The following is a 20,290-nucleotide window of genomic DNA, read 5'->3' as shown; positions in this document are numbered from 1 at the left end:
TCCCTCCTTCCTTTCTTTCCCCAAAGTATATGATTAACTATTCAAACCACATGGCTATAATCAACATTTAACTGATGAGAATATAACCTCATGACAAGTCAAAATACTTAGGGGATCATGGATGGCCTCATAAGAGTTGACATTAAGAAATCTAGGCCTACAATGTTATAATAATGTCCCATATCCATTTATGGAGAAACTGAACATTCTTTTATCACAATGTTACTTTAGTCTAATTAATTGCATTTTGGAGAGACAAAAGCTAAACTATTCATTATTTTTTTGTGGCCTCTGATAAGTTTTGAAAACTACCTTGTATTCCCATTAGTTTCTTTTCTAGATAGGCACTCCTCATGGGCTCTTGGTCCCTCGGGCCCATTTTTATTCCTTTCTGTCTAGCAGATCTGCCTTTCCCAAACATTATGACATTCAAGCTGCTCCTACTTCTTATCCTTGAAGGTCACTTTAAAAAGGACAGAGGACAAGTTTTTGGATTGTGCAAAGCACAGCCATGCTTCAGGTTAACTTTGGACTTAGAAGAAATCACTTCCTGGCAATTCCTTTTGAGTTGTGATGCACAAACATACGGTTAACCCACTTTTTAGCTGTTAGTGACTTTTGATTCTTGTGAGACTAAAATTGTCACTTCTCTTCTTCATGTAGATGTGTAATTTGCCTGTGAATATTGAAGTTGAGCTTCAATTTATTGTATTTTGAATGGAAAGAGAGAGTTTTTCAGTTTGGGTAAATATATGTAGTGTATACTTTTCCCTGGATCTCATAGCGTATATATTAGGTACAATGCTAGATAAGAGGTCTGCTGCTGCTAAGTCGCTTCAGTCGTGTCCGACTCTGTGCGACCCCATAGACGGCAGCCCACCAGGCTCCCCCGTCCCTGGGGTTCTCCAGGCAAGAACACTGGAGTGGGTTGCCATTTCCTTCTCCAATGCATGAAAGTGCAAAGTGAAAGGGAAGTCTCTCAGTCGTGTCTGACCCTCAGCAACCCCATGGACTGCAGCCTTCCAGGCTCCTCTGTCCATGGGATTTTCCAGGCAAGATTACTGGAGTGGGGTGCCATTGCCTTCTCCAGATAAGAGGTCTATTCTGGGTTTTTTCCCTAGGACATGTAAACTGAAATTAAAAATAAGACAGAATCAAGATTAATGGGCAAAGTAATATTCTTTTGCCCAAGGATGCAAGAATATAAAATGCTTAATATTTTCAACGTCTTTCTCCTAAAACAAAATCTACCAATGGAAATCTGGCTTCTTTCTGGAGTCTTAATACAGAGATTGTTAACTCTATGACCTGGCTGATAGAATGTGAGGTCAAGTATGATGAGAGGACTAAAAGACCAGGAAGGGCTACCCTTGAGCAGCAAGCCTATGGCTTGGCTCCTTGACACTCTGTCCTGAAGTTTAAAACTAGGTCATCAAAATGTTCTGAAAGGTCCTCTATTGGGAATTCCCTGGCAGTCTATTGGTTAGGACTCTGTGCCTCCACTGTGTCACAGGTTTGATCCCTGGTCAGGGAACTAAGATCCCACAGGCTGCATGATACAGCTAAAAAAAAAAAAAAAAAAAGATGTCCTCTATCTGGGTAGCTATAACATGATTTGATGGTCTTTTGTTTAAGCTATACTTCATGCATCAAAATTAAGCTTGTCTTAAGTGCTGATGTCATAGGAAGCCGTGGAGCTACCCCTGAGTTCAATACCAAGTTTTAGGATTTGGCATGGTTGACTTCTGATTCTTTCTTACCACTGTGGTCCAAAGATACAGCAGGCAGGAGCCAATAGAATTACTTAGATGTTTGAGGCAGAACTATTTTAGGTAACTTTTCTTTAAATTACACAGGCTATCATGGCTGGGTAGTATTTCCAATGCCTCCTTCCCGCTTCTGAGCTTGCCTAGTCTCAGCACCGTCTGTGAGGACATCTAGCTTGTGCTCATCACAACATGGAGAAACATCTTCTCTTGACTTCTGTCAGGTGAACCTCAGCAACCCGACACAGCCGGATTCACATCTTGATCTGGTTTACATCTCTTCTTCCTCTGCCTTTCTCCACGTTTCTTTGCCAACCTCTTCCCTTCTGATTGGGCTTCTCTGGTGGCTCAGCTGGTAAAGAATCTACCCGCAATGTGGGAGACCTGGGTTTGACCCCTGGGTTGAGAAAATCCTCTGGAGAAGGCAATGGCTACCCACTCCAGTATTCTGGCCTGGAGACTTCCATGGACTGTATAGTCCATGGGGTTGCAAGGAGCCGGACACGACTGAGCGACTTTCACTTTTACACTCTCCCTTCTAATCTGTTCTCTGCTTCATCTTCTGCTTTGTGCTAGTTATTCCTTTCCTCTCCCCCTCTCCTTCCTTCCTTAATTCTTTCCTTCCTTAATTCTTTCCTTCCTTTCCCAGTCAGCACAATTAAAGCAAGTAAAAATCCCTCATCCTCAGACTAAATTCCTTTCTATTAAGGAAAAAGTACACAGAAGTAAATGTGCATACTAATCCATGCTAACTGGTGGTAGAGAAGGAATTATTGTACAACCTTTCAGGGACTGTGCTTTGCAAAATGACAGTACTCATTTGAATAGGTAAGTCTTGGCCTGTTATTTAGTTTTGTCTCATGGCTCAGAACTGGAAGTTTTATAGACTGAGCCTTTCAGCTGATCTTGCAGACCAGCTTCTGTAGGGATTGTTCAGAATATCAGAGAAGGTTCAGTAATTGAGAAAGTTTCCACAGTCAGTAGACAAACAAGCATCAAAAACAGTACTCTAAGCTGCAAAGGCTTCTGGGATTTTAGAAACCATTAGGGGACAAGAAGAATCTTTTAGCTTATAAATCTAAATGGCAAAAAAAAAAAAAAAGTTTCTTTAGGTAGGAAGCACCTTAGCCTCCGTTTTCTATAATGAAAGCGATGCTACAGCTATTAGCTTGTCTAAATCAAACCATGAACACATCTGTAGGATATCAAAGTACCGCGGGCCTCTGTTCTTTCTATTTCTAGTCCTATATACCATGCCTAACAGAATTCTGGAACACAGTGGTCAGTGAATGGTTGTAAGAAGAGTGAAGTTTTGTCTGGGCACAGTAATAATATCATAGTTGGATTCAATCACAGGAAAGATGGTCATCGAGGTACAAGTTGCCTAAAGTCTCTGTCTCCCACTCCTCCCCTGAGAAGGTTCAAGTGCAATGTTGTAAGTCAACTTTTCTACTCCTCCCATCCTCTGAAGTGAGGCAGCTTATCCTGTAGTTACTTAGACCAAGGGAGAAGGCATGCAGGAGCATAGTTCTTTCATTTAAAAGAATATCATCTCCAATTGCAACCAGTCCTCACTTCTGGATAAAACTCAATCACCTCCATTTAATCAGAATGATTTCCTTCCTTAGATAGTCTCTGCTGTGCCCCATCCACAAATCAATGTTTAATCAATTTCAGCCATTTCTTCCAAATACACTGCAACCACATTTTCTAAATCTACTGGAGACTTGGTTTTTGTGAATCACAGATAAATTAGGCCCATCTTGGTTTTCCTCCAACATCAGCTCACAGAATTCAACTAGGAATAGGTATGATCTTCCTTTTCTGAGGCCACTGTGAGGGCCCTGCATGAGTAAGGGGGTCCAGTAGGATGGAAAGAGCCCCTTTTAGAAGCAGGTCTGTGATGTGTGAGCATTTGGACAGACGGACCATTTTATTGTAAAAGAAGCATGTAACCCACAAGCTGTCAGCACCCAAAAGCTTTACTAAACAAGGTTTGATGATAAGAAACCAAGTCAAGAGAAGATAAAATGTTTGCTGGGTTATTTCTGAACACCACACGTGTCAGGAGCCCCATTCTATTCTGCAAACCACCTGGTCTGTTCATTGGGGAGGATAATATCTGTTCAAACATTGTCCCCTTTGTCTGTTCTAGGCAATAGCATGAAACATTCAGCAACTGCCCTCTGAAAGCCAAGTCTTTGTCTCTGATGGGAATTATGAAACAGGTTTCTTGAGAGGTGCCTACCCACCTGTGTTTAGATTCTAAATTTTGGGAAGATTGTGGCAGCCAGAGTAGCTGGGAGATGCTGAGGGAAAAGTCTGTTGAGGTTATGGAGACTTTTCAAAGCACAGTTTCCCACTTTAAAGTGGTTTGAATAAAACAAGAACTCTTGAAAACTGTCACAGACTTTGGACAAGATGGGACCTTGAAAGATTTTATTTCTTCCTTCTCTGTTAGCTTTACTACTATGACCTAAGAATGTGTCCTATTTTAGAAACCTTCCAAGGAATGGAGTTTTCCATAACCTTTTCCCTGTTAGCTATTTTTTTTAACTTCTACAAAATCCTTCCATCAGAAAATTCTTGATCGTTTCTATGACCCTAAATGCTCACTGCTGCAGCCCAAATCTGTTCCTTTGCTCCATCTTCTGCTGCTCATATCTGCCACAGAGGGGCCCATCACAGCTGAAGCCCATTATTAGATCACTTCTTGGCTTCTCCTTTAAGGCTAAGTAATGAGAAGGTTTTCCTTCTCTTTTTGTAGGTCATATTTTTCAACTGTTTAATGAATTTTGTTGTTGAAAATTTGATCGGGGATTTCCTATGTCTGGAAATGCATTAGTCCTTGAACTCTGTAGCCCTAATGTTCCTCCCTGCTAGCTCTTTAAATACACCAAATAAAATGAGACGAAGAGAATGAAGCAGCTGCAAACAAAACAAAACATCGCAAAACTAGAAAATAAAACCACCAGGTTTGTCATTCTGGCTTTTGATTGAGCAAAACATTTATAAAATGAAGCATGCTTCGGAGAGGTTAACATCTCATTTATTGAAGATTGATCAACAAGAACTTGGTCAGGTTTAGATAAATGCTTATACAACTCTCAGTTTAAAATGCAGACTGTGAAAATGTAGGCACGCCAAAATGGCAAGGATGAGACAGTACTGGCCCCCCTTTTTTTAAAGGTAATTACATGGTTATTATTGTAAAGGAATATAAATACATATTTTAGCTTTTATTATAATTTTAAAAAAATATAAATTTATTTATTTTAATTGGAGGCTAATTACTTTACAATATTGTATTGGTTTTGTCATACATCAACATGAATCCACCACAGGTGTACACGTGTTCCCCATCCTGAACCCCCCTCCCACCTCCCTCCCCGTACCATCCCTCTGGGTCATCCCAGTGCACCAGCCCCAATCATCCTATATCATGCATCGAACCTGGACTGGTGATTCGTTTCATATTTTAAATTATACATGTTTCAATGCCATTCTCCCAAATCATCCCACCCTCTCCCTCTCCCACAGAGTCCAAACTGTGTCTCTTTTGCTGTCTCGCATACAGGGTTATCGTTACCATCTTTCTAACTTCCATATATATGTGTTAGTACACTGTATTGGTGTTTTTCTTTCTGGCTTACTTCACTCTGTATAATAGTACTGGCCCTTTACTCATACAATTGGCTCTCTGGGTCTGCAGGTTCCACATTCACAGAAATTAACCAACTGCAGATCAAAACTATTTGGGGAAAAAAATTCTAAAAAGCCAAGCTTGAATTTACTGCAAGTTGGCCACTATTGGTATTTGCATAGCATTTATGTTGTGCTAGGCATTATAAGTCGGAGAAGGCAATGGCACCCCACTCCAGCACTCTTGCCTGGAAAATCCCATGGACAGAGGAGCCTGGTGGGCTGCAGTCCATGGGGTCGCGAAGAGTCAGACACGACTGAGTGACTTCCCTTTCACTTTTCACTTTCCTACATTGGAGAAGGAAATGGCAACCCACTCCAGTGTTCTTGCCTGGAGAATCCCAGGGGCGGTGGAGCCTGATGGGCTGCCGTCTATGGGGTCGCACAGAGTCGGACACGACTGAAGCAACTTAGCAGCAGCAGCAGCAGCAGGCATTATAAGTAATCTAGAGATGATTTTAATGTATATGAGAGGTTGTGCATAAGTTATCTGCATGTACTATACCATTTTATATAAGAGACTTGAGCATCCATGGATTTTGGTATTTGCTGGGGGCCCTGAAACCAAAAGGAAAATGTTAGTAGCTCAGTCATGTGCAACTCATTGCAATCCCGTGGACTGTAGCTCCTCTTTCTGTAGAATTCTCCAGGCAAGAATAATGGAGAATAATAATAATAATAATAATTCCCTTCTCCAGGAGGTCTTCCCGACCCAGGGATCAAACTCAGGTCTCCTGAATTGCAAGTAGATTCTTTACCATCTGAGCCACCAGGAAGCCCAACAAGCTGAATTTAGAAAAAGCAGAGGAACCAGAGATCAAACTTCAAACATCTGCTGGATCATGGAAAAAGCAAGGCAATTCCAGAAAAAAATATCTACTTCTGCTTCATTGGCTATGCTAAAGCCTTTGACTGTGTGGATCACAACAAACTGTGGAAAATTCTTAAAGAGATGGAAATACCAGACCATCTTCCCTGCCTCCTCAGAAATCTATATGCAGGTCAAGAAGCAACAATTAGAACCGGACATGGAAAAACAGACTGGTTCAAAATTAGGAAAAGAGTATGTAAAGGATATATATTGTCATCCTGCTTATTTAACTTATATGCAGAGTACATCCTGTGAAATGCTAAGCTGGATTAAGCACAAACTGGAATCAAGATTGCCAGGAGAAATATCAATCACCTCAGATACGCAGGTGACACCACCCTAATGGCAGAAAGCAAAGAGGAACTAAGGAGCCTCTTGATGAAGGTGAAAGAGGAGAGTGAAAAAGCTGGCTTAAAACTCAACATTCAAAAAACTAAGATCATGGCATCCCATCCCTCCACTTCTTGATAAATAGATGGGAAAACAATGGAAACAGGACACTCTATTTTCTTGGGCTCCAAAATCACTGCAGATGGTGACAGAGCCATGAAATTAAAAGACACTTGCTCCTTGGAAAACAGGCTATGATAAAATTAGACAGGGTATTAAAAAACAGAGACATCACTTTGCCAACAAAGGTTCTTATAGTCAAAGCTATGGTTTTTCCAGTAGTCATGTATGAATGTGAGAGTTGGACCATAGTGAAGACTGAGCACTGAAGAACTGATGCTTTTGAATCAATTCAGAAGCTGGAGAAGACTCTTGAGAGTCCCTTGGACTGCAAAGAGATCAAACCAGTCAATCCTAAAGGAAATCAACACTGAATATTCATTGGAAGGGCTGATGCTAAAGCTGAAGCTCCAATATTTTGGCCACTTGATGGGAAGAGCAACTCATTGGAAAAGACCCTCATGCTGGGAAAGATTGAAGGTCTAAGGAGAAGGGGATGACAGAGGATGAGATGGTTGGATGCCATCACTGACTCAGTGAACGTGAGTTTGAGTAAACTCTGGGCGATAGTGAAGGACAGGGAAGCCTGGGTTGCTGCAGTCCATGGGGTTGCAAAGAGTTGGACACAGCTGGGCAAATGGACAACAGCTGGAACCAACACTCTGAATATACTGAGGGAGAGATGACTGTTATCTGCTGCGTATCTGTAACTTTGGAGATCATTGAGTCATTATATTTCAATAGCTTTCAATATGCTACTAGATACAATAATCTTAGGTTTTACAATTGCAGTTGATCTCTAGTTGACTTTTAGAAAGTAATGCAACCTTTTTTCATGCTTTAGTGACAAAATTATGATTGTAAGTAAATATAGACAATTTCCATATTTTTCTCTGCAACAGCTGAAATGGAATGATATAAATCTGACCTTTAATGTTTGTTTCAACTCACTTTAAAAACCATCTTTGATAACTCTTGCTATGGTTTAATATAGCACACATGCCAAAGAACATGTATATGCAATCTAAAGGAGGATGAGTGTTACATGTCTTCTCAGTTTCAGAGATAGAACGCTACTAATGCCTTCTAAGTCCACTGTCTGCCCTCTCTGATGGTCTCTTCCTCTCTGCCTGAACCTCATCTGATATAAACACTCTCCTAAGTTTCATTTATTATGACTTTGCTTTTTCTTCACAATTTTATCATATTTTTTTTACGCACTGCAAAAGATTACTTAGAGACTTCCCCGGTGGCTTAGATGGTAAAGCGTCTGCCTGCAATGCTGGAGACCCGGGTTCGATCCCTGGGTCGGGAAGATCTCCTGGAGAAGGAAATGGCGCCCCACTCCAGTATTCTTGCCTGGAGAATCCCACAGACGGAGGAGCCTTGTAGGGTACAGTCCATGGGGTCACAACGAGTCAGACATGATTGAGTGATTACTTAGCTCACTGAATTTTGCAGTTTGTGTTAGGGAATCATACTCTTCTATTTCTTCTGCAATTTATTTTGTTCTTTCTTTTCCTTTCATATTTCTGTTCTTGTGTTCATTTATAAATGAGCTACAGGTAATTTTAGCTACTTTATAATATTCCACTGTATGACTGTACCATAGTTTATTCATTTCACTGCCGTTGGACATTAGACTTGGCTCCAATTTGAGAGAAGGGTCCTGGAAGCAGGCGTGTTTGCTACCTGCTTCCCAGCAGCACCAGTTGTCTTCTGCACCCCTGCGTCACGAGGTGGGCTCTCAGGGCTTCTGCCCTGCTCTCAGTTTTTCCTATTAGCACCTAAATGAATCTTGTGGAAAAGATCTGGAAAATGGGTACCTAGAGCCCTTATGTAGGAGGTTCCCAGGGGTTCTAAACTCTCATGTTAACTCACACTCACCCTTGAAGAATCTGTCAACATTTCATTGTCTTCATTCCTGCTCTTCTGCCTGTTACCTCTCCCTCTACTCTCTGCTAAAGGAAGACTGTATTCCACCACTCCTTGGATGAGCTCCTTATCCTCTGGAATTCAGTTCCTCTGACTGAATGACAATCTGAGACCTCTGATGGGCTTTAAAAAAGTTACGATTTTCGAGATTATCCAGATTTCTCATTATGGTGGGGGTAGAATTCTCCGAGGCTATCTATGATTTAGGAGGAAGCAGACTGATTTTTTTCCTCTTCTTGCTACCACCATTCTCTATACCCTTTCTCTGCCTGATTTTTCTTTGTAGTACTTGAAACTATCATTATGTATTGCCCATCTCTCTCATGAGCACGTAAATTCCATTAAGGCAGAATATTTGTTTTATCCATGTCTATGTACAAGGAGATGCAACCAGTCCATTCTGAAGGAGATCAGCCCTGGGATTTCTTTGGAAGGAATGATGCTAAAGCTGAAACTCCAGTACTTTGGCCACCTCATGCGAAGAGTTGACTCATTGGAAAAGACTCTGATGCTGGGAGGGATTGGGGGCAGGAGGAGAAGGGGACGACAGAGGATGAGATGGCTGGATGGCATCACTGACTCAATCGATGTGAGTCTGAGTGAACTCCAGGAGTTGGTGATGGACAGGGAGGCCTGGCGTGCTGCGATTCATGGGGTCGCAAAGAGTCGGACATGACTGAGCGACTGATCTGATCTGATCTGATGTCTCTGGCTCTTAATAGACACTCAATTAAAACTGTTGAATAAGTGCAGGCAGGAAAGCCCAAAAAGCAGGACATTTTCTCCAGTATTTTGCATCTACCTGTTTTCATAAGAATATACTTCCTCTGAAGTTGCTCTCTCCCTTGTTCTGCCATGTTTTTCATATGTTCCATTCCAACTATATTCTTATTCATCTTTTAATCAAGCAAATCTGTTTGCCTTCAGTATCTCCATATGCCCTAATAACAGAGAAGTGGGGACCTGTCCCTGGGCTGCTATCTGTCTACCCCTGATTTACTGTGTCTTTGCTCCGAGACCCACAGCTGGCCTCCAAGTGTTTCTGCGCCACTGCCAGTCTAATTCTTCATCCTGGCAGGCTGTCATCCAGGGTATCTCTGCCCTGCTGCAGAAGGCCCTCCCCGCTCCCACCCTAAGGCCGATTCTTTGGTGGTCAGGACTAATGTGTGCCTCACAAATAGCAAACTCTGTATTTCAAAGCATTGCGGTTCCTATCCTGCCCTCATGTTTGTTTTGTCATGGCTGCTCTTGGCTCCTGCTGATGGTTTTAATCATTTTTACTCATCACTGCATTTAGAAGAGACGGCGGTGAGAAGGAAGTTGGAGGGCGGGGAATTGGTCGGTGCTCTGCTTGCCTCGGTGAGCAGCACACAAGAGGGGTAGATGGGCGGGCGCCCCACTTCTCTGTTGGTTCTAGGCCATGTTAGTGCTTGAGGGGCTCCACTCCTGGCAACAGAACCAGTGCATTCTCCCATCTTTTACAAAGTGATCCTTTTTCATAAATCTGGAGTTTACTGTGTCTCAGAGTTGTGTGTTTTTGTTTTGTTTGCTTAAATCAGATCCAAATATGTTACAGCTGATATTCATTTCTGCCTGACCCTGGCACAAGATGTAGTGGCTTTGTTATGTTTTACTGGGCTATCCTTTGTGAGACTGCATTATGGAATGCTAAACAGACAGCGCGTTGAGACCTCCTGCACTATTTACCAGGTGTAGGTCGAAGCTTTTATGATTAGGAAAATTCAAGTTTATTAAACGTGTCACTGAATTTGAAGTAGTTTTTTGTCATCACCTAGTTTTTGAATCAGTTAATATTAAAATTACTGTCTCTTGATGATCCCTAGTATATTCTTTTCTGTAAGAAAAAAAAAAGTAAAACAAACTCTCGTAATCCAAATGGTTTGTAATCATTCTTCCATATCACTATGCCAAAGTCCTTATCCTGTGAGATAACATTTACTTCCCTATCATTTAAAACCACTTCCATCTTTGAACTATTAGTTTAAGTAATAATTCTGGATTGGAGAACAGAGATAGTTCAGAAAACAGAAAGAAGTACGATTGTAAAAACAACCTCAGTTATTCCAAAATCTGAAGGTTAAAACAATAGCTGCCTTGATTTACTGACTCATGTATTATCTGAGAAAAAGTTGATTAAAACAGATTTTGACACTTTTTATCCACTGGAACTTGAACTTAATTGGGAAATGGTTCTGAGGGGGTAAATATGTTGACTAATTGGCTTGTTCATCCCACATGGGATTATACCACTTTCTGAACCAGAATGTCCTGCTATTGCAACATGTTTTTTCTTTATTCTTTTTTTTTTTTTTTCCTTAAATCAATCCATTTGAGTTCATTACATGGCCATTTGTTAGGCTGGAGCATTGTACTTGTTTGTGACTACAGTGGAGTCATAGTAAGTCAGGACTGTCTGTATACACAGAGTCAATGGGAGATCCTGCAGCTGCTCAGGGAAGACGGCCGTGCTATGGGTCACTCTGACATTTGAAACCCCAAATTGTGCTTTCCCAAAGTCCTGGGGCACTTTCATGTTGATTGTCAAGAAGATTTGTTCAAGTTTGGTTTGCTTATTTACTGTATGCTATTCATAGGATCAGACTGTTGAACTTGGTTTTTTAAGCTTTTTATTGAAGTGTAATATTCTCAGTATTGAAGTGTAAAATTCTCAAGCTGGAATTAAGATTGCTGGGGAAAATGTCCACAGCCTCAGATATGTAGATGATACCACTCTAATGGCAAAAAGCAAAGAGGAACTGAAGAGCCTCTTGATGAGGGTGAAAGAGGAGAATGAAAAACTGACTTAAAACTCAGCATTCAAAAAACTAAGATCATGGCATCCAGTCCCATCACTTCATGGCAAACAGAAGGGGGAAAATGTGAAAACAGTGACAGATTTTATTTTATTACGCTCCACAATCACCAGAAACAGTGACTGCAGTCATGAAATTAAAGGTTCTTGCCCCTTGGAGGAAAAGCTATGACAAACCTAGACAGTGTATTAAAAAGCAGAGACATCATTTTGTTGACAAAGGTCCATATGGTCAAAGCTATGGTTTTTCCAAAGCTATGGTGTTTGTTTATTTGTTTTTTTCTGGTGGTTTTTCCACTGAAGCATCAATTCTTCAGTGCTCAGCTTTCTTTACAGTCCAACTCTCACATCCATACATGAGTACTGGAAAAACCATAGCCTTGTCTTGGCGGATTTGACTAGATATGGTTGACTAGACTAGTGAACCACAGACTTGACTAGTATTTATACTCACACTCAATGTATGAGAGTTCCAGTTATTCTATCTCCTCACTAATATTTTCTATCTTTTTCATTTTAGCTATTCCAGTGGATATGTATTGTGGTTTACCATGTATTTCCTCGTTGATAATGAACCTGAGTGACTTTCATTAGTGATTTGTGTATCTGTCTTTGAGAATTGTCTGTTCAAGTTTTTTTCCCCATTTTTCTGTCATTTCACTCTCCTTTTTGTTACTGTTTCATAGGGGTTATTTATATAATCAGAATATGGGACTTTGTTGAAAATATGTTTTATAAATATTTTCTCCTCTGTGGGTTGCCTTTTCACTCTTGTAATAGGATCTTTTGATGAACAAATATTCCTAATATTTTTAAAGTCCAGTTTATTATTTTTTCATTTTATAGTTTGCACTTTTCTTATCCAGTTTAAGAAATCTTTGCATACTCTAACTTGACAAAACTATTCTCTGCTTTCCTCCAACATTTTTATTTAAATTTGTAATTCATCTGACTTGATATTCATATATTGTATAATCCAGAGAGCAATATATAATTTCCATGTAGATATCCTATTAGCCCAGCATCATTTTACTTGGTTTTTAACTTGTTTAAAATTTATCTATGAAATTTAGTTTTACTGAGATATTTTTATATTTTCCTAGAGATAATTATTAATGATACTCAAAAAATAATTTAAGTCTATGATGGTGTAAAATTTATAATATAATCTATACATTTATTTAGCATGTAAATTGAGATATTTCTTAAAAGTTATTCTGTTTAATTAGACTCTCGTTTGTAATACCAGCATATTTATTCAACACTAGAGTGATTTATAATGCACAAACACAATAATTAAAAACAAATTAATTGTTCTCGCTTTTTAATTTAAATTCAATTCAACACATATTTATTATTTGTCTGCTAGAATTTGGGACAGCTGAGAATATGGTTGAGGTTGTGAGCTCTATCTGCATGTCATTTAGGTTTCAAGCCATGTAATAAAGTTGTCAAACATCTGTCAATAATAAATAATTCTTCTTTAGTATTCAATATTATATTAATAGAGGTACAAGATGAGAAGTTTTATTCCTATTAAGATGACCTCATACCCCTTATGTAATGCCTCTATACCGAGTTTTCCATTAGCAATGACACAGTTCTTTTAAGAAGTAAAAATAGAAAAGAAAATACAAAACTTCTTTTCTGTAATTGGAACGCCTGTGAATGCTTCTTCTTTGATGTCATTTCTGCTTGGTTTTTATTTTTTTCTCTTTTTATTATTTGTTCTAGGTTGTACTGGTCAGTGGACATCTGGACAGCTGGGATGTCGGGCAGGGTGCCATGGATGATGGTGGTGGAGCCTTTATATCATGGGAAGCCCTCTCGCTTATTAAAGATCTTGGTAAATATTTAGAAAGTAGTTAACCAATGTGTGAGGTTGTCAGTGGTGATGTTTAACTCAACACACAAAATGCTCAGCAGATTAGTTGCTGTGGAATGTTCAAAGATTCTCCTGAGGTCTGTATGTTTTTTGTCAGTTGATTCCCAGAAAAGAACTAATTTGTCCCCATAAAGAAAGCAATTTTTATTCAAGTGTCCACCAGACAGCCAAAGTATCAAATATAATCAGCCACTGGGGAAAATGAACAAGCTAATAAAACTGCAGCAAATGCAACCGCATCAGCTAGAGACCGTGTAAGGAAACCATAAACAAGTGGAAAGAAAAATCAGTAGCTCCCCCACTTCCTTTCCCTTGTTTAGACATCACCAAGCTGCTCGGATAGCTTTGCTGCACGCATCTTTCCACATCCGGAGTCAAGGAGAGCAAAGTAGGCCTGGAGGAATGATTCTTTTCGCCACAGTCAGGAATCCAGAATGAAAAACTGGACCTTGCAGGTTAACCTAGACATGGGGGAAGATGGATAGGCATACAAAGCAAGAACTAATTGTGAAAACAGTTTATCTTGATGACCCTATTTGCAAACAGAAAACATACATTTCCTCTTTGTGGGCTGGTCAAGAGGTGGATTTTGAGTGAGGTTAGAAATAATCAAACAATCTGAAATGAGAGTTCTATATCTGAATCAGAACAGTGGCGGTTTGGAAAATGCTTCATCAACAGAATTCCATTGTGACTGTGGAGTTTCAAATGTCATAGAGATCAGAGCACTCCTTTTGGTGAAGGCATTCCATTGCTTACTTAAATACCCATGTGTTTAAACCTAAGCTTTGCCTCTGACTTTTAATGAACCCTTCTAACCCTAAATCAGCTCTTTAAATGATTTTTTATCTTTTATTTTTTGGACTGGAGCTCTGTTTTTTTTTTTTTTATTAACTGATTTATTCTAATTGGAAGATAATTATCTTATACCATTGTGATGGTTTTTGCCATACATCAACATGAATTGGCCACAGGTATTCAATTGTTCATCTTAACAATAGACTACTGAAATTGTCTTGATTGGGGCAAATCTTTAGTGTATACTTTTAATTTATATCTTACTTGTGTTTTAAAAATGGAAAAGTGTGCAATTTCTTTACTTCTAAATAGACCAGTGTCTCGCAACCCTGGCATTATTGCTATCTGGGGCCAGATAATTACTTTTTCAAAAAATTTAAATATAGTTTATTTACAATGTTGTGCCCATCTCTGGTGTACAGCAAAGTGACTCAGTTATACATATATATGCATTCTTCTTTTGTACTCTTTTCCAATATGGTTTAATCACAGGTTTATAGGACCTTGTTTTTTATGCATTCTGAATTCAGTAGTTTGCTCTGCTGTGAGGTCTGTCCCGTGCATTTTAGGATGTTTAGCCTCATCCCTACTAGATGCCAGTAGCACAACTCCCCCTGTCCGCAAGTTGTGAAGTGAAAAATGTCTCCAGACATTGCCAAATGTCCCCTGGTGGGTTGTGGGGGGAGAGGGTGGCATGTGAATTGCTCCACTAAAATAGGCTAATTAAAGAACTGTAGGACACCTGAACACAAGGTCATTTTTTTAAAAAATGAACTAATTAGTAACTTTATATTATTTATACTTTAAACATCATTACCATATTGAGCACCTACTATGTGAAACCATTCTGTGAAAGCTGAGCATACTACATACTCTGTTCTTAAGACCCTTAGAATATAATTGAAGACATTCATATGCACCAACACACATAGTTATAAAGATATAATATCAAGTCTGCTTTTAGAATTGGGTAATGTTTGAAAGATAAAGTGTCCAGCAAATAAAAACAGAAACACTCATTCCTTCAGAGGAGATCTGGGAAACTCCACATGTGAATTCATTCCTCTTCTTCCTTTAAAAAAATATACCCTTGGCCATCTGCCCTTAATTTTATTCTAGAATGAAGTGGGTTCGAGAGATGAGGCAGGCAACTATCAAAAATTTTCCTCTCCATGGGGCACAGATATTTATTTTGGAAGTTAATTTTAATTCAGTGTGTTCCAACCAGCTTGACTGGAGGCACAATGGCAGTGTAAAAAGAGAACTAGACCCATCTCAATTAGATTTTTAGGTCACTCTGTGCCACAAACTACTTTTTTGGCCTGGGGCAGGTCATTTGAACTCTCTGGATTTGTTTTCTTCATCTCTCTTCAACTGTCAGCTTCCAGAGTATCTCACTTGCTCTTGTTGTGCAGTCACTCAGTCATGTCATACTCTTTGTGACTCCATGGACTGCAGCATGCCAGCCTTTCCTTGTCCTTCACAATCTCCCGGAGTTTGCTCAGATTCATGTCCATTGAGTCAGTGATGCCATCCAACCCCACCTTATCCTCTGTCTCTCCCTTCCCCTTCTTCCCTCAATCTTTCCCAGCATCAGGATCTTTTCCAGTGAATCGACTTTTCCCAACAGGTGGCCAAAGTACGGGAGCTTCAGCATTTGTCCTCACAATGAATATTCAGGGTTGATTTCTGATAGGATTGACTGGTTTAATCTTGCTGTCCAAGGGACTCTCAAGAGTCTTCTCCAGCACCACATTTCAAAATCATCAGTTCTTCAGCACTCAGCCTTCTTTATGGTCCAATTCTTACATTCGTACATGACTACTGGAAATGTATAGCTTTGACTATATGGACCTTCATCAGCAAAGTGATGTCTCTGCTTTTTAATATGCTGTCTAGGTTTGTCATAGCTTTTCTTCCAAAGAGCAAGCATCTTTTAATTTCATGGCCACAATCACCATCAACAGTGATTTTGGAGCCCAAGAAAATAAAGGCTGCAACTGTTTCCATTTTTCCCCATCTATTTGCCATGAAGTGATGGGGCCAGATGCTATGATATTAATTTTTTTTTAATGTTTAGTTTTAAGCCAGCTTTTTCACTCTCCTTTTTCACCTTCATCAAGAGGCTTGTCAGTTCCTTTTCACTCTCTGCCATTAGACTGTTATTATCTGCATATCTGAGATTTTGATATTTCTCCCTGCATTCTTGATTCCAGCTTGTGATTCATCCAGCCCAGCATTTTGCATGATGTACTCTGCATATAAATTAAATAAGCAAGGTGACAATATATAGCCTTGATGTACCCCTTTCCTAATTTTAAACCAGTCCGTTGTTTCATGGTGGATTCTAACAGTTGCTTCTTGACCTGCATACAGATTCCTCAGGAGGCAGATAAGGTGGTCTGGTTTCTCTTCTGTTTAAGAATTTTGCACAATTTGTTGTGAGCCACACAGTCAAAGGCTTTAGCATAGTCAGTGAAGCAGAATTAGATGTTCTTCTGGAATTCTCTTGTTTCTTCTATGATCCAGCGGATGTTTGCAATTTGAACTCTGGTTCCTCTGTCTTTTCTAAATCCAGCTTGTACATATGCAAGTTCTCAGTTCATGTACTGTTAAAGCCTAGCTTGAAGGATTTTGAGCATTACCTTGCTAGCATGTGAAATTAGCACAATTTTATGGTAGTTCGGACATTCTTTGGCATTGTCCTTTTGGGATTGGAATGAAAACTGACCTTTTCCTATGATCACTGCTGAGTTTTCCAAATTTCCTGGCATAGTGAGTGAAGCCTTTTCAGAGCAGCATCATCTTTTAGGATTTGAAATAGTCCAGCTGGAATTCCATCACCTCCACCAGATTTGTTTGTAGTAATACTTTCTAATGCTCACTTGACCTCACATACCAGGATGTCTGACTAGGTGAGTGACCACACCATCATGGTTATCTGGGTCATTAAGACCTTTTTTGTATAGTTCTTCTGTGTATTCTTGCCACCTCTTCTTAATCTCTTCTGCTTCTGTTAGGTCCATACCATTCCTGTCCTTTATTGTGCCCATCTTTGCATGAAATGTTTCCTTGGTATGTCTAATTTTCTTGAAGAGATCTCTAGTCTTTCCCATTCTGTTGTTTTCCTCTATCTCTTTGCATTGTTCACTTAAAAGGCTTTCTTCTCTCTCCTTGCTATTCTTTCGAACTCTGAATTCAGTTGGATATATCTTTCTCTTTCTCCTTTGCCTTTTGCTTCCCTCCTTTTCTCAGCTATTTGTAAGGCCACCTCAGACAACAATTTTGCCTTCTTGCTTTTCTCTTTCTTTGAAATGATTTTGGTCGCTGCCCCTGTACAATGTTATGAACCTCCACCCATGGTTCTTCAGGCACTCCATCAGATCTAATTTTTTGAACCTGTCACTTCCACTGTATAATTATAAGGGATTTTATTTTGGTCATACCTGAATGGCCTAGTGGTTTTCCCTACTTTCTTTAGTTTAAGTCTGAATTTTGCAGTGAGGAGCTCATGCTCTGAGCCACAGTCAGCTCCAGGTTTTGTTTTTGCTGACTGTATAGAGCTTCTCCATCTTCAGCTGCAAAGAATATAATCAATCTGATTTTGGTGTTGACCATCTTATAATGTTCATGTGTAGAGTCATCCCTTGTGTAGTTGGAAGATGGTGTTTGCTACAACAGTGTGTTTTTTTGGCAAAACTCTGTTAGCCTTTGTCCTACTTCATTTTGTACTCCAAAACCAAACTTGGTTGCTACTCCAGGTATCTCATGACTTCCTACTTTTGAATTGCCGTCCGCTATGATGAAAAGGACATCTTTTTTTGGTGTTAGTTGTAGAAGGTCTTGTAGGTCTTCATAGAACTGTTCAACTTCAGCTTCTTTGGAATCAGTGGTCGGGGCATAGACTTGGATTACTGTATATTGAATAGTTTGCCTTGGAAGTGAACTCAGATCATACTATTGTTTTTGAGATTGCACCCAAGTACTGCATTTCAGACTCTTTTGTTGAGTCTGAGGGCTATTCCATTTCTTCTAAGGGATTCTTGCCCACAGTAGTAGACATAATGGTCATCTGAATTAAATTTGCCCATTCCTATCCATTTTAGTTCACTGATTACTAAAATGTCGATGTTCACTCTTGCCATCTCCTATTAGTATCTTTTATGGGCTTTGAATCTTACTTCTTTCATCATGGGACCCTGAATCACTGTTAACTGAGTTGAATTCAGTTGCATGAATAAATGTATGCAATGGTGAATTGAGTTATCTTTCTCCAGCTTTGAAACTACACTGACTTTATTTGCTTTTGAAAGTAGCAGTAAGTCTCCTTCAATTCAGGACTTAACTCTCCTATAGATTTCTGAAAACCTATGTAAACATATGAATACAGCTCTTAAAGAGTAACATTTCTTTTGAGTAGGTGTTAAGAGACAGCATGCTATACTGTTAAAACAGCACTATGGAGCCAGACTGCCTGGGTTCAAATCCCATTTCAGCAACTCACTAACATGTGGCCTTAAGTAAGTTACTTTCCCTTTCTGTGCTTATTTTCTTATCTGTGAAATGGAAATAATAACAGTTCCTATCTCACAAGGTTGCTCTGAAAATTAAATAATCTATGTATATAATGCACTTAAAACAGAGCCTAACCCATCCCCAAAACTCAATAAACTAACTTTTATTATTTAATAAGCATGATCTAATAGTACTGTATTTTTTACTTAAGGGATTTTTTTTTTTTTTTTGTCTTTAACCTCTCATCTACCTAGGTTTCTTTGCCTCCTAACTTAATATGTTAATTGTAACTCTAGGGCCAGATGCTATGATATCCCTAAATATCCTTTTCGTTTACTGTTCAAGTCACCATCCATTATATTATGGAAATCCATTGACCCCTGCACTATTTCCCACTTTCATACTAAATTTTCAAGAGTCTAAATTTCTCCTGGTCATTTCCTGCTTCCACTTTCTGCTTAAGTTGAATGCCCAGAATCCACAGTACATCTCATATTCTGCAATTGCATCTACTGAGTCTTACTCTTTAATTTTAAAACTAAAATTAGACTGTGGATTTCTGCTTGTAGATTACTATGTGTTTTAATATGAAGAACTAGGTCTAACATGTGACTGATGCCTTCTAGATGAAAATTACTGATTTACTTGAACACTTTGGGCTAGAGGCCAAGAAATGGGCTCATAATTATGTTACTTAATTACATTGAGTCCAGGCTGTTTAGTTGGTGAAATATGAAAGCTCTATGGCAATCTGTTTTTCCAAGAAAAGTGAGACTTCTTTTGGCTGCTGTCCCTTGGACAATATGTCATGCAGAATGCATGTCAGAGTCCCTCAGTGGGGCTTGTTAATTTGAAGTGTTTGTCTAGTGGGACTTTCTGATATTTAGGCATATTGTTCTAAGATTCATTCTTCATGTCTCTTCTTTATTCTCTTCTCTCACTACTTTTATAGATTCACTCTTTTGCCCAAGCCATCAGCTAAAACCAGATTCAATTAATCTAACAGAAGAGATATTTGTACTTTGCAAATGTAATCAGTCATTTCTGAGTAACTGTCAACAGAAGGCTATTTGCTGTGAAATGCTATTGAATACTTTTTTGTGTTTGTGGTTTACTGGACTTGAAACTCAATGTTTATTTGAAATGTCATTTCCTGGAATGTTCTGGTGTCAGTGGACAAAGCCTATGGCCAAAGAAGTTATGCTTCAAAATGCTCATTTGGCACTTGAATAATAGACCACCATCCATCCCCAAATTCTTCCAACTTTACCATTTTCCATTAAGTTAGAATTTTTAATTTTCAGGCCTAAACAAAGGGAAAAAATAGTTTACAGTACTACCTGGTTGTTGAAATGTTGAATATACGTGAAACATCTTTTTAGAGAAATTTTAACGTGAGCATCTTGACTGTAATTTTTATAGACTTTGAAGTCTGTGTGTTAGAGAATATTTTATTCATATTTCATTGAGTCAACAAATATTTACTATACTGATTGAATGTCAGTGTGCCAGATACCTTACAACAAAGAGGAATG

At 39.1% G+C, this 20,290-nt stretch overlaps 1 protein-coding gene across 5 annotated transcripts in view; it reads left to right on the top strand.

The window, feature by feature from the left end:
- CPQ (carboxypeptidase Q) overlaps window positions 1-20,290 on the top strand; it is a 585,754-nt gene that overhangs the window by 387,217 nt on the left and 178,247 nt on the right. For all 5 annotated transcript variants that reach the window (XM_061439307.1, XM_061439306.1, XM_061439305.1 and 2 more), the window contains exon 5: window positions 13,292-13,403. In XM_061439307.1, coding sequence (XP_061295291.1) covers window positions 13,292-13,403 — 112 coding nt within the window. The remainder of the gene's footprint in view (window positions 1-13,291; window positions 13,404-20,290) is intronic.

This window comes from Bos javanicus, chromosome 14, assembly GCF_032452875.1.
Source record: "Bos javanicus breed banteng chromosome 14, ARS-OSU_banteng_1.0, whole genome shotgun sequence".
NCBI classification, from domain to species: domain Eukaryota; kingdom Metazoa; phylum Chordata; class Mammalia; order Artiodactyla; family Bovidae; genus Bos; species Bos javanicus.
Note: the sequence above shows the minus strand (reverse complement) of the source record. Positions and strands in the feature narration are given on the sequence as shown.